This window comes from Echeneis naucrates, chromosome 4 (genome assembly GCF_900963305.1).
Source record: "Echeneis naucrates chromosome 4, fEcheNa1.1, whole genome shotgun sequence".
NCBI classification, from domain to species: Eukaryota; Metazoa; Chordata; class Actinopteri; order Carangiformes; family Echeneidae; genus Echeneis; species Echeneis naucrates.
Window position 1 is genome coordinate 6,200,830 of NC_042514.1, and position 20,711 is coordinate 6,221,540.

A 20,711-nucleotide genomic window follows, 5' to 3' on the forward strand; every position below is an offset into this window, starting at 1 on the left:
CTGAAGCATCCAGCCAATTAGAGAACAAAGTGTTTGCAAAAGCGATGAAATTAACAACTGAAACCAGGAAGCTCAAAACACATTCATAACAATATATTTTTGAAATAATATAAACATATAGTTGTATTTTTTTTAGTTTACCTGTGAAAAGAAGGAACTTTTTACAGATTAAGACCCACATAACTTTAAATGATGTCACCAATTAGTTCTATATGTGATAATCCTTACAAAATAAAAGATTGCTCTATGAATGACGGAAATTAAATTAAATCACAAGTCAAAAAATTCCTTGACCGGAATGAAGCATTCATCAACAATGAGAAATCTTCTCAAAGTTGATCTCTCCTAGTATTAAGATCTGACATTGATGTTAACACAAGGAGATCTGATTTGCCTTCGTGAACATGCAAACTCTGGAGAAAAACATATTTTATGCCCACGAGGTCGTCTTCATTATACACTACAGATCTGCAGATTAACATCACAGAAATCATCACACCCAAATCCTAAATTATTGTGTGGGTTATACACAATACAACATGATATATTCTCTGTATAATTTTATTATTATTATTATTATTATTATTATTGAGGGCCTCAAATTTTAATTGGAATTCAGTGGTGGTGTGCTTCTTTAATGGATATATTGGGGCATTAACAAAAGGGGTTTGGGCTAGTTTCTGTGCTCAAACCTCTCCCTGTAGTATGACTGAATGAACAACAAGGGTTTCATGGGGATAAAAAAGACACTGTTATCTAATCAATCATATAATATGGCATAAATGGCCTTTACATCCTTTATACATATATTGTGGATGGGGTGGGGGTTCTGCTTCTGTGGGTTTCATGAACAGCTTCTTACTTCAAAGTAAGCAAGAAACCTTATCTTTGAGAAATTCCACCCATGTTGCTTATTCATTGTGACCACTGTGTTTGAGCAATAAAAGCAACAAAATGACACACATCCTGGATAAACACTGATAACTGCACTTTCCTAATTGCATGATTTGTACAGTAATTTGTCATAGTCGAGCCATATACAGAACATTTGTATATTCAATTAACTTCAACATCTATTAGGATGTTATAGGTCCTTTCCAGTAAATGACTTGAAGTTGAAGAATTCTTTAGATTGTATTTATATCAGTTATGGGAAAGGAGATATTTATGTTTCAGTTGTCTAGACTTCCTATTGACTCTGGCAGATTTACTCCATAAAGGCACTGTGTCTGTTAGCTATTGTTTTACTGATAAGATCTTTGCTATTGAAGTAAAGCATCGCACGTTTGCTCCCACTTCTTTGTTTCCCAACAGCCATAGGTGTTACCTGCTGCTGCTGCAGGAAATGACCAACTTCTTGTTTAGGAAACAGGACTCCGCACTGATGCATATCTTTCTTTATACAGAGCTTACTGCAGCACAACTTGCAAACTGTTTTCTTTCATCTGGACAAAAATATTGTAAAATGTAATGTAGGATACAATGTGTTGTATTGTGACATGATGGTATTATTGGCGTCAAAGTGAAGTACCTCTACAAAGTGTGTTTTTATATCTTGGGGATTGTTGTACCTATGCACAGATACTTGATATTATGTGTCCAATGTGTCCATCTTTTACAATCCTACTCATGTACAAATTTGTGAATGTCTGAACTTCTCAGCGTGAAACAAATGTTTTTGGTGAAAGACACTGGTGCTTTAAAATGAATCGAATCTGTCGCCATATATCTGATACATGTTCATTTTCCATTACAAGCTACTTAAACATGTAGACAATTTTGAACAAATTATAGAAATTATAGAAATGCATATTTAACGGGCTACAATATGAGACTGTGAAGTTTATGACATAGGTGTCATCTTGAGACACACTGATTAAGGTGTGGTCTTAGAAATGCCTTATTCTTGTAAAACTCATTAAACCCTAATAGTGAAATGGGCATTTTACAAGAAGTGGGTTGTGTCTAAAATAGTTTAAAACCCCTCCTTCCTCACTGACCCTCCTGTTCATAGATAATGAAAAGGTTATCAGCAAAAGGAAGTTGGTTCTGGATTTGGAATATAAACATAAGGGAAAATTACTTTCATCTTTATTTTTTTGTCCTGTGGAATAGCTGCCAATTTTGTAGTCATCGCCAGCGTCTACATTAAGTCTGCTAATGAAGTCAAAGTGAATAAGATCCTTTTTGGCACATTCAGAGCTAATTCTATTCATTCAGTTGGCAGAATGACACATCACTCTTTTTTTTTTTTTTCATTTTTGCAATCCAGGGGTGAGTCAAAAGCTAAAAATGAAATAAAGGGCAAGTATGTACTCCACTAACAATAACAGCATGTACCTTTAAAAACATTGTCTGCTTCAGGTTGGAAAATCCAGAGGAAAAGGATGTAGATTTTTGATATGGATAGAATTTCATTGGAATAATACCATTTGCATACAGCACTGTGTATGTGTTTTAGGCCCTTAAAGCAAAGTGAAGATGCTTTCAAGAACATAATACTAAATAGTTTTTACTAGTACAGTTGATAAAAAATGAAAAATCTACATGACAAATTCTTTTTTGTGATCTTCAGACTTTTCGTCTCTAGCAGCTCATCGCATCTGTGTGTCGGACTAAAATATCTGAACTTCGTGAATTTTCATGAAATTTGATATAGATCATGTGTGATGTAATTCAATGACCACGGAGCCACAATAGCTTTAGGCATTTAGGTTTCTTTTTCTTTAGAAAATGAAGCTTAAGATTGAGATATCATCTCACTCGTCTCATGGGTATTTTTGTGAAGTGCCATAATAAACAGGTTTATTCCTACATGGCCTCAGCTCAAAGCAATCGTTTCACAATCTCGCTTTTATTATGTTTGCCATTGAGTTTTAGATCCCTGTCTTTCATTATCTGGCCAACACATTCGGATTTAGTTTATTATTGTTAGTTCACAAATGAAAGTGAGAGGGCGGCTCTGTCGTCTGCCTTTTTTTTTTTTTAAAGAAACATTCTCTCGTGGTAACAGGATGCATTAGCGATTTCAGCAGGCTCACCCATTCCTGTATGGACTTCACGCTTGGCACACAGCCTCTGAATCCGCCTGCAATCCACCAACAAATGTAAAAGTGAAAATGACTCATCTGCTTGGAGGGGGATTTCTGGTTAGCGTCAAACTACATCCATCATTTTAGAAATGTAAAATTATTTTAAAAAAGAGAAAAAATAAAGTGTTTAAAAGAAAAGTTGGAGAGCTTCGTATTATTAATCTATTTTATTAGCAGGTTTTTCAACACAGATTGGTGCATTTAAATTAAATTACATTTCACAGAAGGAACAACTCCTTATGTTATTTTTTATATAGAAATGATAGATAGAGGAAGACCTTTGAAATGAGATACAGCTTTAAACTATTTTTTATCATCCGACCAGGTGATTTCATAGTCACTGTAGGCCGTCTTCAACTTCACTACAGACACAGAATGGTCTGCTTTGCCAAATGCCTGAAGATGAGCCAGAGAGAATAAATTAATTCACATGAAAACATTACTATAACACACCTAAAGTGTCTTTCAATGATTTGCAATGGAAATCACTTACAGTTGATTCTCCAAACACTCTGAGTTTTTTCTCTTGGCTCTTGTGCTCTATCTTCCCTCCTCCAAGGCATTTACACTCCATCCCCAAGGCCTCCATAGCTGGACTGACCTTCTCAAATATGTGATCTGAAAATAATCCAAACCACACCACCTGCTTTAGTTTCATTACAGTCTACTATTCGGCATACAACACATGAAGGTTGGCAGCCATGCAGCGTTAGATCTGTACAGTTTGTGTGCGCGTTGCACGTTTGCAGGAGTCTGACCAGTCTGCAAAACTTGTAGTCGTGACTTCAGTTTGCATTATGGCGAACTGGCGCTCCTCTGCAGAAACCTGCAGCGGCGGACTTACTGTGATACTCTGCACTTTTTGTGCCGCGGACTATGTCTTTGTGCACATCGCCGTCTTTCACTTTCACTCTAACCAGTATGTACTTAAAAGTTCCATCGGGATCGATCTCCACATCCGCGATCTTAGCCAGAGCTTCTGTCATTGCAACTGTCGCTTTGGTGAACGCACCGGGAACCCGCAAACTGCCCACCAGCCGCCCGCAAACCGTGGACAACATGGCGCGTTCACGCCAATGACCATATTTGGACCAGGACTTCTCGTTCCGGTCTTAAAGGGACAGGCCCGCAGACCAGATGAGGACCTCGCACGCTGGCGCCCCCAAATCAGTTGAGGATATGACATTTTTATGTCATTTTTAAAGATACTTTTATTTACCAACTCAAGTTTGTGTGACAAAGAAGAGGGAAAAAAAAAGCAAATCGATTTCGCTTGGTTTGTCATATGCTGGAGACAGAGGACAGAGGGAACATCAGAGGTCAGAGGTCAATCTGCTTGGGATGTAGTTTTTATTCCTGAAACACTCCAACAGACAGCAGGATGGACGTTTGAACCTCTGGTCACTGGATGGTCTCTAACTTGCAATCCATCTTGCAAACCTCTCCACAGGAAAGAGTGTCCTGTTTTATTGTTGTAAATAAGACAGTTAGATTCTATAAATCGTCTCCATGAAAGTAGATGAACAAGTTCTTTTGTTTTTTTATACACACTCTACACACACTTCTCTACACACACTTCCTTAATAGCAGTAATCTAAAAACATAATAGCATTTGTTTCGGATGCCAAAACGGAGGCTCAATTCTCCCTTGAGTCGGCTTGTATGAGTTTACTGTGGATTAGTTTTATTTTTCGGGAAAGAGTGGAGGTTAAGTGGTGTCAAACAACAGCAGCTGTGTTTAGTGTTTCAGGTCGAAAAGGAAGGATATGAACTGTCACTTGTAAATCAGGCAGCCAGCAGGCGCCTCTTCTCCTGCCCCGCATGCTTCCTGTCCCTTGACCATAAAACACATCAGTGAAAATGTTTACCTGCCATTGCTTTGTGTCTTTTTGTGATTTTCCACGTGTCATCTGTGATGAAGACATCCTTTGAGAGGACATGTCCATCACTCTCTCCCTCTCTTTTTTTACTGTAAGAGATCCCTTTCCATCTTTTGCATTGTCAGTTTTTTTGTTGGCAGATTGTGTACTACCGACCAGACTGAATCATTCTGACTGAATCACACTGATGAAAGTTTGACTTCATGTCCAAATTGTCTGACAAATCCAAACCGGGGTAAACATTGAGCATAATCACAAACGTATTCTTAATTCTAAGCACTGTAATCGCTGCCAGAGGTCAAAGTTTGTCACACCTAAGAATTCAAGTGAAATTTCCCTCTTTGTCTCCTTTCACTTGAGCAGCATTTGGGCTTTGGGCAAATGAGTCTTTTCCAAAAGCTTATCAGTTTCTTACGCAAATGCATGTCTATTCTATCAGCCCATTAACACATTTTTCCCAAGTATTTGGATCACTACCCTGCATCAAACATTGAATGAAATGAATTTTAAACTAAAAATAGATAACAATAGGCACACAAGTAAATGTTTGCAGCTAAACTAGGTAAATAGTGTATATTAATATTTGATTAGTCTTTAATAAAATATATTAATAATTTATATTTGTACTACTAACTGCAATCATCCAAATAAATTAGATAAGTTTAGGAAACGAAGAATACCATTTCTTTCCAAAATGCTACTAAGCCACATAAAATTGAATATACAATTTAAATACAATAATAATATTAAATGGTAAATCTGAGTAAAACCACGGATTTCTGGCTTCACATAGGGGATAGAAAAAGAGTGAGGGAAAGTTTCCAAGCCCTTGTTGGGTTGGAGGAGCAGTGGGAGGGTCGTAGGAATTTCCAGTGAAAAGCCCTGCTGTGACACAAGCTTCCAGGAAACCTGGACCCTGCAGCTCGAGGATATAAAAGCAGACACCTCGGCAAGACGAACTCCAAAATCATCTCGTCCTCAGACTCACTGAAACTACAGACTACAGTCATCTGTCGGCGATAACAAAGAACACATAAAATGGTAAGTATAGAAGCATCACTCTGAGTGCAATTTAAGTTGCTGTTCATGATATTACTTCAGTGTTTGCTTGGAAACTACGATGCACGAGTTTTTAATTTATCCTTTTTTGTGTTCATTGTTGCAGGAATTGCTTCAGACTCGTAGATGTTCATGGATCAGCTTGACCCGTCTGTGCTCAAGTATGTAAATATAATGTAAAAAAGGATTTTGCACTTCAAAGTTGTTGTTTTTTTATATTACTCTTTATAACAGATCTTTATTGGCCTGCAGTCTGATATATGTTCTGTCCTCCATCCTCAGTGCTGTGCATGTGGACGAGTGTAGAGAGCTGGTCTTACTACTACTCCAACTCCTCCATGAAATGGATAGAAGCGAGAGAATGGTGCAGGACGCACTACACTGATATGGTGGCCATCCAGAATCAGGACGAGATCGCATATCTCAACAGCTGGTTGCCCAAGCAACAAAACTATTACTGGATTGGCATCCGCAAGGTGAATGATGTCTGGACTTGGGTTGGCACCAACAAGGCTCTGACGAAAGAGGCAACCAACTGGGCGGAGGGAGAACCAAACAATGGCAGCAACGGCAGGAGGAAGAGGGGCAACGAGGATTGTGTGGAGATGTACATAAAAAGGGACTTGGAGACCGGCAAGTGGAATGATGAGAGGTGCGAGAAGTCCAAGACGGCTCTGTGCTATGCAGGTGAGCTTGAGTTTAGGTTTAGAATACAACAGCTGTTCACGTTAGCTGCCTGAGGTTTGATATTTTGGTTTAGTATATAGATCAAACTTAATTCGTTGTTCATGGCATTACTGAATACATTTCTCAAAGTACATTTTATTCTTTCCCCAGCTGCCTGTAAGGACGACTCATGCCTCAATGGAGAATGTGTCGAAACCATCAACAGTCACATGTGTGTTTGCTTTGAAGGCTTTTATGGAGAGAGGTGTGAGCACGGTAAGAAATATAACAGTCACAATTATCAAGTCACATTATTTCAGTCATGAGCAGGAGCTAACATCAAATTCTCTTGTTTAATTTTTTCGGTAGCTGTTACGTGTGACAAAGAAGAAATCACTGCCCCACATAAAGGAAATGTAAGCTGCACTCATAAGTATGGAGATTTTTCCTACGACTCCTCATGCGAGTATTCCTGTGAGGAAGGATATAAGCTGAGTGTCTCAAGTCCCCTCAAATGCAGTTCAACAGGAGAGTGGTCAGCACAGCCCCCAACATGTGAACGTGAGTTGAGCTCTATTGAAACGCTAATATATGACTTTCACTTCAAGTAACCATCTTTTATTTTCATAAAGATAGTAAATAGCATAAGCGCTAATGAGTTTCTGATGGTCCTGCCGTTCACAGTGGTTCAGTGTCCAGAGCTGTCTGATCCAATAAGAGGATCAATGAAGTGCTCCGATCCTCTGGGTCCCTCCAGCTACCAGACCACCTGTGTATTTACCTGTGATGAAGGCTACGTACAAGTTGGTTCCCCGTCTAACACTCTGCAATGTGAAGCATCGGGAACCTGGAACGCCTCTCAACCTTCTTGTGTCTGTATGTCCACACATTTTTCTACCTGAAGGATTTTTACAGTCTATACTAAAGCTGTTTGTTTTTTCAGAAGGCTCCTGTTAACTCTCTTCTGTCTCCCCTCTTTTTTGCAGTGGTTGAGTGCCCCGCTCTCCCAGAGCTTGACAATGGCTTGGTCAGCTGTAAAGACATAGATATGAAGTTTGCCTATGGAAACGCCTGCAGCTTCAGCTGTTTTTCCGGCTATGACCTGGTGGGAGAGAGCAAGTTAACGTGCACAGCATCGGCCGAGTGGAGTGACAAGATGCCACGTTGTGAAGGTGAGGGTGCACTTTAAATGTATTATTTCTTTAATAAGAGCTTTCTGATTTCCACTATGAAAAACACTGAATGCAATTTATTTATTTTTTTATTAATTTTTCTTGTTGTAGCCATCAAATTACATAATAAAGATCCTAATTTCTCTTTCTTTTCCAACAGTTGTAAGATGCCCGCTGCTTGATGCTCCTGAAAATGGCCACATCAACTGCTCAGACAATCAGCCAGAATACACCTCTCAGTGCTCCTTCACGTGCAGCCAAGGTTACACATTAGATGGGAATGAGCAGCTGACCTGCAGTCATCGTGGAAACTGGACTGGCGAGAGACCCGTCTGCAACGGTAAGACAAAGAAACAGAAAAACAAAGAACAAAGCACGACATTTACATACAAGGTGTCATCTCAAAGGTGAAATAACTCACATTTGATTTTATTTCCGCAGTTTCCCCCTCTGATGTTACTGTTGTTGCCTCGGGTGTGGCCGCAGGAGGCGCTTTGCTATCTGTTCTGTCTGCTGTGATGTGGATCATGAGACGACTTAAAAAAAAAGCAACCAAGTTCGAGCTGAACAGGTAGGATGAGCATTAATCATACTCTTTTCAAAAAGAAAAAAGAAAATGTTTGCTCAACTGCAGTTCTGACTCTCTTCTTCTATTCTACCTTCCAGCAACTCGGACATTGAGATTCCTCCACAGGTCTACAAAAACAGCATCGACAGCCTCATATAGAGCACAGTCATAATCTTCAGTAGCAACTAAGGACAGATATGTTTTTACCATTTTGTTTCTGTATGTATGTGTCACTCGCTGTGGTAACAATATTAATAATTTTTACTGTGTATAACTTGTTTTGACCTTTGCATTTCATTTTTCTGTGGAGTTTTCGAAAAGATCATTTATTTGCCCTGTAATGTTGTTCAAACGTGTATTTCCTCCCAAGGGGAGTTCTAAATCGAACATATTGTTCAATGCCTCTACAAAAATGCTGGAAATGTGCATGACGCTATCTGTGTTATTGTAAATGTTACGTAGCATTGTGTGTAGATCACCACGTTATTGCAGAACTGTGAATATTTTTACTTTGTTGAATGCTGTATTTATGAGCTATTTATTTAAGAGATAGTCACCAGCATTTTTTGTATTTCTATATGTGGGAAGCGATATTGACTGGTATTCTTAATAAAACTTCAAACTGCTATTTGCCTTGGTCATTGTTTTTGCTCTTATAGCATATATATATATATATATATATATCAGTTTAAATTAAACTGGTGATGGCTTATCAACCAGAAATAGTTGTTTTGGAACAGCTAGGAACAGCTGAAATGCTGTGCAGAACCTTCAAAGCTCCCAGCACCTGAATTCAGAAGAAGTCAGCCAGTTATATGTATATAGAAAGGTACAAACAACTCAACTCATCATCTTCACATACCACACTATGCGCAGTGGCATTAACCTTGGCATCGTAAGGCATCATGTGTTTTTTCAGCGGTGCAGGAAGAACATTACAGGGGTGAACACAGAGCACAATATGTGAATAAGAGTAGGAGATGTGCGAGGAAGGAAGGGGTACATTTCCTGGGTAATGTTCCCAGATCATCACCATTGTTTATCTCAATGACTCTCATGTCTTCGGAGTCTTGTCAGCACTTCTGTGTGGCCAGAAATAAATTGTATATTTTGCATCAGTTTGGAGGTGAAGGACTGGGCACCTTTGTTTTCGGAAATTTGTTTAAAAACTTGAACTAATAGCATGTCAGGATGCAAAGCAGCAGTGTCACTTAAAATCATTCTAAAATACCAAACAAACAAACAAACAAACAAACAAAAAAAAACCATTGATCTTAACAATTCATGGTAAGGTGCCAGTACACAGGACAGCTGAAGATTGCTTTAAAACAAACAAATGCCTATAAAGGAATGAATCCTCTAATAACGTAGTGTTGACTCCAACATTCAGTTGTGACAGTTTTATTTAAATGGGGAATTTTTTTCTTATTGTTTGGATTTTTTGCAAGCATGAATCAAAATGCTGCCCCAGACCTCACCTTTACCACGGGCAGGTTACATTTCCCAAAAGGACCTCCAAAGTATAATGAGGCATTAAGCCAATCATTCATCATGTCCATTCACTTTGTACGATAAACATCCAGCTATTCTCTCATAATGTTGGACTGCATTGGCTAACAGAGCTATAAAAGCCTGTCACTGATACTTTATTTCACAAATCAACCTTCTTGTGCTGTGGCACTGCAGTGTAAGAATTTAAGTTTGAGAAGGGCCCAAAGACTGAAACCATTTTAAACAACTTAGAGAACAATTCCTCAGCATATTAACAAAACCACTTCAGGGTAAGTAAGTGATTTCTTTTCCTGCCATTTTTCATGATGAAACCCGTTTACACCTGAAATTCTCTTCTTTTGCACAGACAGCTGTTTGGGAATGGAGTGGACACTAACATTCATCCTCGGTGAGCAAAATGTATTATCAATGAATTGACGCAGCATGTGAACATGATGTAACTGTCATCCCTTTTTCCTCTCAGGTAGCTCCTTGGCGTTAACTACTTGGGCCTGGACGTATCATTACTCAGATACACCCCTACCGTGGGATGAAGCCCGGCAGTATTGCCAGAAAATGTACACAGACATGGTGATCATCCAAAACCAAGACGAGAATGACTACCTACTTGGGTTTCTGCCGGAGAAAAGAGGGCGTCTATATTATTGGATTGGAATCACCAAACACCCGAAGAATGACACTTGGTACTGGGTTGGGAACAACAGCACGTGGGTTGGTAATGCGTCATGGGCAGCAAATGAGCCCAACCACGACACAGATTTCTGCGTGGAGCTCTACGTCAGACCAGGAAAAGACCACGGGAAGTGGAATGATGAGAACTGTTCCAATAAAAAATATGCCGTTTGCTTTACAGGTATGTAAAGCTGATTGTTTTAAAGAGTGTTCTTCAGTTTCACATTGACAACAATAAGGATTTCAGTATGGATTTTTTTTTTTTTTCTCGACAGCCCAATGTAACGAAACATCATGCAGCAGAGGAATTTGCCAGGAGACCATAAATAACATTACCTGCATGTGTGAGCCTGGCTTTAAGGGAGACAGATGCCAAACAGGTGAGAACATTTTTAAAGGAGATTATGTTTTGTATTCAAAGCATGCGTTATTGGCATGTGTCATAGCACTAACCACTGCTAATCCTCACTGCGTACTGTCATATTGAGGACTGTGACTGGACAGGAGGGGAGGTCAGCAAATTTTATCTTGAATTTTCTGCTCGCCCTGTAACAAATCTTAAATTCACTGCCGGCAGCTCTTTTCAATAAAATAGCCCCAAACACTCTCTCCATAGATTTTACCAGCCCCAAACAACAGACAGCAGGATGGATGTTTGAACCTCTGGTCACTGGATGGTCTCTTACTTGCAATCCATCTTGCAAACCTCTCCACAGGAAAGAGTGTCCTGTTTTATTGTCGGATGTAAGACGGTTAGATTCTAACCCTAAAGCTAACTGGCAAACGCCATGTAACATGTAGAAGTGAACAAACCAGATTTTGCCCTTCAAAGGTTGTTGGAAACCAAAAGCAATAAGAGTAGCATACTTGTGTATATTCATATGATGAAAACCAAGCCCTTCACCAGTTTATATCTACAGAAAAACATCTGCAAATATGCTTATTATTACACATTATGTTAGTTTAATCCCATCCAATCAGGCTCGGATTGGCTAATCAGGAGCATCATTAAACTTCCCATTGGGCCCCGACGGCCTGTGTTCAGTCATGGCACTGCGTTGAGAGCATTGCAGCTTTTTTTTTTTTTTTTTTTTAAAGGAGAGATTTGTGCTGAGAAATTATGATGACTTGAAACATTTGATTTACTGTCAGAAGAAGAAACAGGATCCACTACAATGGCAGAGCAAAGGATCGCTGCTGTCACCACAGAAGGACCAGGTAAGCTGTCGTACCGCGTCAGATTCTGCAAATGTTACTGCTGATGCATCACGCCTGTTAACATTAAATGTGGGATAGTAATTATTCAAGAGGAAAGGATGACATTTGAAATGATGATATTTTAGAAAAACAAACTTAATTCCAAAGCTTCAGTGAATAGTGGGCTATTGCAGACTTACATACTAATTTTGTAATCGCATTATTTTAATATTGTGAACTGAAGTTGGCCAGCCTGAGGCACAAAACCCCAGACCTGTGAATGCCTCCAATGAAAGTAAAAACTGTTTTATATTCCTGTCACCATGAACACTAACTGTGCCTCAACAACCGGACTGTTTTTTTTTTTGGGGGGGGGGGGGGCCACAAGAGCCTGTGTTCAGTCATGAAGCTGCAGATGTTGTCCCTGGGTGGACTTGACTTGATCAGAAAGCTTTGTGAAAAAGCGAGAGGTTTGTGCTGATAAATTTTGATAATTTGAAAATTTTTATGTATTGTCAGAAGAAAAAGGATCCACTGCTGAGCGAAGGATCACCGCTGTCACCGCAGAAGGATCAGGTAACAGGGCATGATCACATTAGTTCCAATATAAACATTTTACTTACCCAAATGTTACTCCTGATGCATTGTGCCTCTTAGCATTAAATGGAGGATAATAATTACTCAAAAGGAAAGGATTTTAGAAAGATTTACTTAATTAGAAACCTGCAGAAAATAGTGGGCTATTGCAGACTTACATACTGAGGCTGTTAATCACATTCTTTTAATATTGTGAACTGAAGTGGGCCAGCCTGAGGCACAAAACTCCAAGCCTGTAAACGCGTCCAAAAAAAAGTAAAAACTCTTTCACATTCTTGTCACCACTGTGCCAAAACAACCAAACTGAGTTTATATAGGCATTATATTTGTGTATCTCGATACTCTTCGGTCGCCTTCAGAACAATACTTTCTTTTGGTCACCCTAAGGCCAGTTTCAGGATCATGTTCAAGTTACTCATCAAAATCCTTCCATCAGCTTATGTGGCTGAGATATCAGCCGACGTTATGTATCTGTGGCCCTGTTCAACTCTGATATGTTTCTGCCCACAGTTGTGGAGTGTCCCCATCTGCCTAAGCCTGATAACGGAGACTTCAGCTGTTTGGGAGGAAATCGAACATATAACTCAACCTGTCAGCTGAAATGCCACCTTGGCTTCCTGTTGATTGGCTCATCAGCTGTTACCTGTGGAGCCACGGGGGCTTGGACTGGCCCAAGACCTATTTGTACAAGTGAATATTTGCAGAGTTGCTACAATATTTTTAGCAAGAAAGAATACACAAAAACATGACAGAGAGGTGGAAATAACTGCATCACACTGTACGATATGACTCTTTTATTTTCTCAGGCTATAAACAGGCTCTGTTGGCTGTTGGTGGATGTGCAGCCTTGTCGACGATCTGCTGCATTTGCTTTTGCTGGGGGAAGCATAGAAAAAGTGAGTGTTTCTCAATTACGCCTTTTAGAAACAATGCAATCTTATTACAACACTTCAATCTCTTTGCCCATTGTTTTTCGCAGGAAAGAAAGTTTCCCAAGAAAGGTCAGTGTTGAAATGGGGTAGCTTGTCCAAAGCAGCTCCACCTATTTATGGCGGATGTGGTGAACCTCAGCATTTGAAAAAGTTGATTTACGAAAATGTGGAGGTGTAAAGTATCTGCTTCTCATTCACAGGGAGCCTGAAGAAGCTACGAGCCTGGCCAGTGAGGCACATGGATGAAGAAGGACTGGTGCCTTATTTGTGTCTTTTTAGAGTAGACAGTGACCCAAATGCATAATTAATCATATTAAATATAGTCCACTGTTAATAAATAGACCTACAATCACCAGCTGCACAAGCTAGATGCTGAGATACGTCAGGTTTTGCTGTTTTTTTTATGTGTATCCATGTTACTTGATCATTTTTATAAATTGCATGAATAGTATGTGTGTGTGATGGTTTATTATCACGTCATATATGTATCCTCAAAAAGTGTGTTTAATATAAAAGAGCTGCCTTTCTGTGACATCTTATCCGAAGGTCATTTCAACACAATAAAAAATGCTGTACACATATTAGTTAGTGTGTCTGTGTGGATCTTGCCAGTGTGCATGTGTCGGCAAAGTGTTATGGGTGCTTGTGAGGCGTCTTTCCTGGCAGGAAGTTATGGTAAGTGATATTACAAAATTCGTCATTGGCTCATTCCGCGAAGGACAATTATTACCGTTCATGCTGCTGATTGTCAGCAAAGTGGAATTTATGCATCAACAAGACAGACGACAGATGAAATGGTAAGACGTGAGCTGTTGTGTATTCAAGTCTGTGCGTGTGAATTAATAAATTAAAACTAAACTATGGATATGCTTTTATTTCAGATGTCTCAAGGATCAAGTTTGCACCACAGGATGCTGATAGCTGCCCTGATTGTATTCGTCCAAGGTACGTCCGCACAACCCTACAGCCAGCAAACTCTTTGCCTCACCAGCTTGCTTTTGTCTCATTGTATGCGTGTCTCATCTCAGACCTGAGCTGCGGAGGAGGAGCGCAGGCATGGACTTACAACTACAGCATCACACCAAACCGGAGCTGGAAGGAGGCCAGCCAGTGGTGCCAGCAGCACTCGGCAGAGATGGTGACCATCCAGACCCAGGAGGAGACGGACTTTATCAACAACCTGCTGCCCCTGAACTCAAATTATTACTGGTTAGGGATTCACAAAGAGGCTGGAGTGTGGACCTGCGATGGGACCAAAGAGAAGGTCAAAGAGCATCTTCAAAACTGGGCGTCAAGGGAGCCGGATGACTATGCGGGCCACGACTGTGTGGAGATTTACATCAAGAGGAAGAAAGACACAGCCAAGTGGAACAACGAGAAATGCGACAAGATGAAAGGAACTGTCTGCTACTCTGGTAAACCACTTTTGTCTGTACACGTTTACTAATCCTGCAGGTTTATCACAGGATGTAAGCTCTCTGTCTCTTTGCATTCAGCCTCCTGTAAGCAGGATTCCTGCAGTGCCCATGCAGCCTGTGTGGAGACTGTAGGGAGCCACACCTGCCAGTGTCATCCAGGTTTCGTTGGGCAACGCTGTGAAGAGGGTGAGGAAACGGTGTCTTTTGAAACCACCCGTGACCTTTTTCTGTGTTGAAATGAAAAAAATATGTTTTTGTCTTTTATTTTTGTATGCAGCCGTTGCATGCAAAGCTCTGACAGAATCACAACAAGGTTCTCGCAACTGTTTCCACCCCTATGGGTCCAATCGCTTCAACTCTTCCTGCCGCTTTCACTGTGGACTTGGCTTTCACTTGTTGGGCTCGCCCCAACTGTTGTGTCAGTCCAGTGGGGAGTGGAACCACCCGGTTCCTCTGTGTCAGGGTATGGCCATGGCATAAAAAAAAACCAAGCAAAACAAAATTGTTATCTGACATTTTTAAGTTTTTTTTTTTTTTTTACTGCCTGTTGTAGTCAAACAATGTCCTGTCCTGAACCTCACCCTCGTAAGTGGAGGTAGTATGAACTGCAGCCACCCGTTTGCACCTGACAGCTACAACTCCACCTGTGAGCTCAGGTGTGACGAAGGCTACGACCGTCATGGAGACAGCCAGATTCGTTGCGACCACAGTGGCCAGTGGACTCCCGGTGTCCCAGCATGCACAGGTGAAGTTGCTGTCTTTACATTTGAATAGTAAAAGTACAGAAAGTAAGCAAAAAAAAAAAAAGGAAAAGTAAAATGTATTGTTCACAACAGGCCTATCTTTATATTATTCCTCAAATATTTCCATGTGCTACCTGACTCAGGAAAGAGATTTGACTGGCACCTTTCACAAATATTCCACCAACCCCCAGTGTGTAGTCACATCCTGTCCAGACAGTACATCAAATATGAGCCAGGTCACAACTGTCGCCACATCACTTCACACTCATTTATGCCTGTGTCGGGAAAACAATATAGTTTTCTCTGACTGTGAAATATGTCGGTGAGATTATTCCCAGCACCACCTCATGCTCGTGTCACGTTTACGTAAGCTGTCACAATGCACAGCGGATCAAACTGACGTATTTCACAAGAGTTTGGATTTATGGTGATCTCTTATCCCCCCCACAGTAAAAAAGTGCCCCCCCATTTTCCCTCCGGCTGCGGGCAACGTGACATGTGTGGACGCCGTGGAGCCTTTCTCCTTTGGCTCACGGTGTAACGTCACCTGCCAGGAAGGTTACCACCTGACCGGAGACAGCTCGCTCGCCTGTCTGGCTTCAGGTCAATGGAGCAAACCTACACCTGCATGCACAGGTGGGTTGCGGAATTTCTTTTTTATTTTTTAAATTGGTAACAGATCCTTTGCTGAGAGCTACACGAGCTACAACAAGCAATGCTCTGACAAGTGCTTCTTCTTCTCCAGTGGTACAGTGCGACGGCCTGGAGGCTCCACCCCACGCCTCCGTGCAATGCCAGGGACCTTTGGGGATCCACAGCTATGGCTCAATATGTGCTGTCCAGTGTGAAGAAGGATTTGATCTGATTGGCACAAACAATACAGAATGTTTATCGTCGGGCAACTGGAGCCACAAACTTCCTGTCTGCCGAGGTATGACCACAGATGACTGTGTATGATTCTGTTCCTGTAACTCAGCTTTACCAAAATAAACAAGTACATAGTTTTTGAACACATTGATTCAATGTTATGATTGTCTAATTTGCATTTCCATGTTTGTCTTCCTTTCAAGCGAAGAGTTGTAGAGGAATAAGTTCTCCTCCTCATGGCTCCCTTCTCTGTACTGATCCAAATGGTCCCTTGAGTTTTGGTTCACGGTGCACGTCAACCTGCGACGAGGGTTTTATCCTGAATGGGACGGCCAGCACTGAGTGCACTTCGTTGGGCACCTGGAGCGCAGACGTCCCGCGCTGCCTGGGTAAAGAAATTGCTAAATGTCTGAATTGTGAGCTGTTGAGTGTAGCTTAGCGTGTCATTTGATGATATAGGCCTAACACATCTTGTTTGACTTCTCCGTCTGTTTCTCATCAGCTGGAAGATGCCCCCCTCTGAACTCACCCCCACACGGCTCTTTATCCTGCTCTGATCCACACGGGGAGTTCAGTTTTGGTTCTCTGTGCACATCAGCCTGCGAGGAGGGATTCTTCCTGAATGGAACAGCTCACACAGAGTGCACCTCTCGGGGGACATGGAGTGCAGCTGTGTCTGATTGCTTGGGTAAAACAAAACAATAAACCATCAAATAATACCACTAAAACTCACCAAAGTAAAGCTTTTGGATGTAACATTCTAATTCTTTGCCTGTTTGTCCTCAAGCTAAGACATGTCCTCCTCTCAGCCCTCCCCCTCATGGCTTGTTTTTCTGCTCTGATCCACATGCAGAGTTCAGTTTTGGCCTGTGACGATGTTTTTCTCCTAAATGGGACAGAAGTTGCTTCCACGTTGCTTCCACGTAGCAATCAAGTGACCAGAAACTACCATCTATAGCAGAGCTATAAAAGTGACGGCTCATGAGCCAAATCCTGCCCAGCGATCTGACAGATAGCTCTGACAGTTCAGCAGCTTTGATGAACACCGTTCACAGTCTGCCCAAAAACTTTCTACCTGCTGCGTTCAGGAACAGGATCCAAAAGCCGCTATTATACTGCTGCAGTAAATATTAAAGCTCTGACATAACTGGTTCTGCTTTTGGTAAAAGAGCAGTTAGGAAAATTACGTGTCCCTCTCTCTCTCTCCCTCCACCCAGAGGAGTCTTCCAGCAGGTATTTCTGTGGACTTTTTGGGTAACATTAACTGGAGACCCTAACCCTAACCCTAACCCATACATCACACATAAAGCTTATAACCTTCAAGGAACTTCAGGGAAAAAGGTGCATTTTTGCAACCATTTGAAAACGCAAGCCGGCATCCCGTTCTTAAATTCAGTCTGAACTGAGCAGATCATCCGCACAGGAGCAGTACCGATAACGAGAATGACAGACAGAAATGTCAGGATTCCCCTGAACAACAAACGAGAACATGCACCTTGTCATTTAAAGTTTAGATGGCACGCAGAGGTTTCAAATATCTCGTTTGTCTCTGCTTCCGTTTGCTCCAGCTATGAGCTGTCCTGCTCTGATCCTCATGGAGAGGAGGGTTGCACTTCTCAGGGCACATGGAGCACAGACATCCCACGTTGCTTGTGTTAAAAAAAACAAAAAACAAAAACACAATAGAACATAAATCCCTGTATTATTATTTTCTGGTTTAAAGTTAATATAAAAGTCTTAATTTCATGCATTCCAGAACCACTTTGTTTCATCAAGTATTCCTAAAATATGATGTTTCCCTTTCTCTCTGTCTGCCCCAGCTAAGAGATGCCCCTCTCTGGGTCACCCCCCTAATGGATCTTTCTCCTGCTCTGATCCACATGGAGATTTTAGTTTTGGCTCTCGGTGCACATTAACCTGTGAGGAGGGGTTTGTCCTGAACGGTACAGCCGACACGCAGTGCACGTCTCTCGGCACGTGGAGCAAAGAAACCCCCCGCTGCTCCGGTAATAGAGCAAACCGGGAGCGCTGCAGTTGGCGTTTACTCCCTCCTGCTGGAGACTTCGTGTTATTACAGCTGTGCGTGAGGGTGTGCGTTTTAAAAGTCTCCGTCCCTTTTTGTCTCTAAGCTAAGAGATGCCCTGCTCTGAACCCGCCTGCTCACGGCTCCCTTCTCTGCTCCGACCCCCACGGAGGGTTCAGGTTTGGCTCACGGTGCTCATCGGCCTGTGAGGAGGGTTTCGTCCTGAGTGGCACGGCAGACACCGAGTGCACCTCCGCTGGCGTGTGGAGCAGAGAAATGCCCCACTGCCTGGGTAATAAACCACAACACCAAGGCCTCACTCCCGCTACACACACTGTCTAGTGTTACATTTCTGTATTTTCGACGTCGCATCATAAGCAAAACAAAACAAAAACGACCCGATCAATATCTCATATATAAGATCCAGTGTGACAATCTAGGACTTTGCGTCAGATGATCCTCCTCTCTGTTTTTCTCCGAGGCTGACAGTCGTGCTTTATTTCAATGTGACCTGCAGCGACTCCATGCCTCCGCCTGGCCAAAGCTCCCCAACATGGGACGATGAACTGCAGCCATCGGTTCTCTCCTTTCAGCTACAATTCGCGCTGCGACTTCGCATGCAAGGAGGGTTTCTGGCTGAGGGGAACGCCAAACGTGACGTGCAACAGCCTGGGCCACTGGAGTCAGGAGCTGCCCTCTTGCCGACGTGAGTGTGGAGCGTTGTCTTTAATAGATTTAAGCCTCTTAGCTTTGTTCTGCTGGTCGGGCGTTCAAATAACTGTTCTTATTGCAATTTCCGTCCTTTTCCAGCGGTGCAGTGTAAGGGCATCCCAGCCTTGTCCTTTCCCCTGTCTATTAACTGCTCCCACCCTCTGGAGGATTTCAGCTTTGGCTCCCAGTGTGTTTTTATCTGTGCAGCTGGATTCTCCCTGAACGGCACCAAGGCCGTGCTGTGCTCCTCTGACGGGGTTTGGAGCGACACCTTGCCCAAATGCGTTGGTAAAGTTTGAAATCACACTGACACTTTTTTTTTTTTTTTTTTTCATTTTTGCAGGAAAACCATAGAACCGTATGAGTAAAATGGTGGTTAAATACTCATTGAAGGTTTGCCTTGCAATTAAGCAATGAGGAGAAATACAGAGTGAAAGCAACTTTCGTGTGTTCCTGCAGGAGATGAAACAGGGGTGACTGACCAGAGGGTGGGCAGCGCGGTCTGGGTTTATGCTGTTATCACGGTGTGTGTCCTGATAGGTCTGGTTGCTTTGGGTTTGTTGATTTCAACACAGTTTAAGAAAAAAGGTGAGAGCTGAGGTAACGCCGCCGCACTGTTTCACACGTACATACACAACGTGTGTCCCCTCATCCATTCCTCTGATCTTTCCAGGAGCTCCAATCATGGATGACGTGAAATCGTGGGACGAAACAGAGAATCCAGCATTTGAGTTTTGATTTTGTTAATTTATTTATATATTTGGTTGTTCCGATTTTTTTTCCCCAGCAAGCAAATTAATATTTTCACATTGCAATAGCTCAGTACTTGTTTTTGTGTTAAAGAGAGCCCCCTTCATTTTAACTATGATTTCAATTCCCTCTTTGAATTTAGATAACTAAGCTTTTTGAACTTTTTTTCTTTGTGTCCTGCTCGTTATTCTCTTAAATTGTTGTCTCACTTATGTTGTGGAATAAATTACAACCAACCAATGCTATGAAAAGCTATTATTTACTGTCTACATTTTGCTGACTCGCCCATTTGTGCATTTTAAGCATCTGATCAGTGCTGGCAGATGCTCAGCGACTGCTGAACTGTGCAGTGGTACGCTGCCCTCCTCAGCCATCTCGGATACCGACATTTGATCCCCTCTGCAGGGTGCAGTACTGTGGGGTCGGTGAGGGAGGTGGCGGAGAATATCTGAGTTTGCCAAACTGCCACAAAGCGTCAGTTTAGCACATTTAATGGCCAGAAAGCTCCTGTCACCGAGTGGTGAGGAGGTGATTTATTTTCAGCTCAATGTGTCACACTGGGAACAGATCCAACACTTAGGGGCAACTCACCACCACCAGAGTAACTGCAGAGTAGAAATGCTTTTCTTTTTTTTTTTTTGCAATTCACATTTTGCACTTGGAGATCGGATGTAAAATGCCCATTTAGTATGAAATCTACTCAATGGCTGTGTTCACTGGACATATTCTCTTTTGTGCGTCTGTGCCAATGCCGCAGCAGCAATTTGCCCCACACTTTAAATGCGTGTAGCGGACGGCCAGTGGAGTATTTTCAGCAAAGCGTGTGCATCTGTCTCGACGCTGCAACAGCAT

General features: G+C 41.8%; 3 protein-coding genes across 4 annotated transcripts; 2 read left to right on the plus strand and 1 right to left on the minus strand.

Annotated features, from left to right (window-relative positions):
- Positions 1-3,250: 3,250 nt before the first annotated feature.
- On the minus strand, positions 3,251-4,163 carry LOC115042182 (14 kDa phosphohistidine phosphatase). Of its 2 annotated transcripts, none has more exons than XM_029500251.1 (3): positions 3,937-4,163; positions 3,586-3,710; positions 3,251-3,488 (listed from the first exon to the last, which is right to left on the minus strand). In XM_029500251.1, the coding sequence occupies exons 1-3, from the start codon at positions 4,151-4,153 to the stop codon at positions 3,396-3,398; spliced, it is 435 nt and encodes a 144-aa protein (XP_029356111.1). In that variant the 5' UTR covers positions 4,154-4,163; the 3' UTR covers positions 3,251-3,395. The 2 variants fall into 2 exon arrangements, with proteins under 2 accessions (XP_029356111.1, XP_029356112.1); XM_029500252.1 differs by having other exon boundaries at positions 3,586-3,707; positions 3,928-4,163.
- Positions 4,164-6,339: 2,176 nt separating this feature from the next.
- sele (selectin E) lies at positions 6,340-13,914 on the plus strand. The gene is made up of 17 exons (XM_029500082.1): positions 6,340-6,718; positions 6,869-6,973; positions 7,067-7,258; positions 7,382-7,573; positions 7,684-7,869; positions 8,030-8,209; positions 8,311-8,440; positions 8,536-8,585; positions 10,296-10,337; positions 10,413-10,802; positions 10,897-11,001; positions 11,774-11,839; positions 12,338-12,394; positions 12,926-13,105; positions 13,222-13,311; positions 13,395-13,416; positions 13,548-13,914. The coding sequence occupies exons 1-17, from the start codon at positions 6,370-6,372 to the stop codon at positions 13,591-13,593; spliced, it is 2,382 nt and encodes a 793-aa protein (XP_029355942.1). The 5' UTR covers positions 6,340-6,369; the 3' UTR covers positions 13,594-13,914.
- A 140-nt stretch (positions 13,915-14,054) lies between these two features.
- On the plus strand, positions 14,055-20,090 carry selp (selectin P). The gene is made up of 16 exons (XM_029500250.1): positions 14,055-14,144; positions 14,229-14,292; positions 14,376-14,762; positions 14,844-14,951; positions 15,043-15,228; positions 15,319-15,510; positions 15,959-16,144; positions 16,254-16,439; positions 16,579-16,764; positions 16,878-17,063; positions 18,262-18,381; positions 18,505-18,690; positions 18,916-19,104; positions 19,209-19,397; positions 19,569-19,697; positions 19,783-20,090. The coding sequence occupies exons 1-16, from the start codon at positions 14,142-14,144 to the stop codon at positions 19,845-19,847; spliced, it is 2,562 nt and encodes an 853-aa protein (XP_029356110.1). The 5' UTR covers positions 14,055-14,141; the 3' UTR covers positions 19,848-20,090.
- Positions 20,091-20,711: the final 621 nt, after the last annotated feature.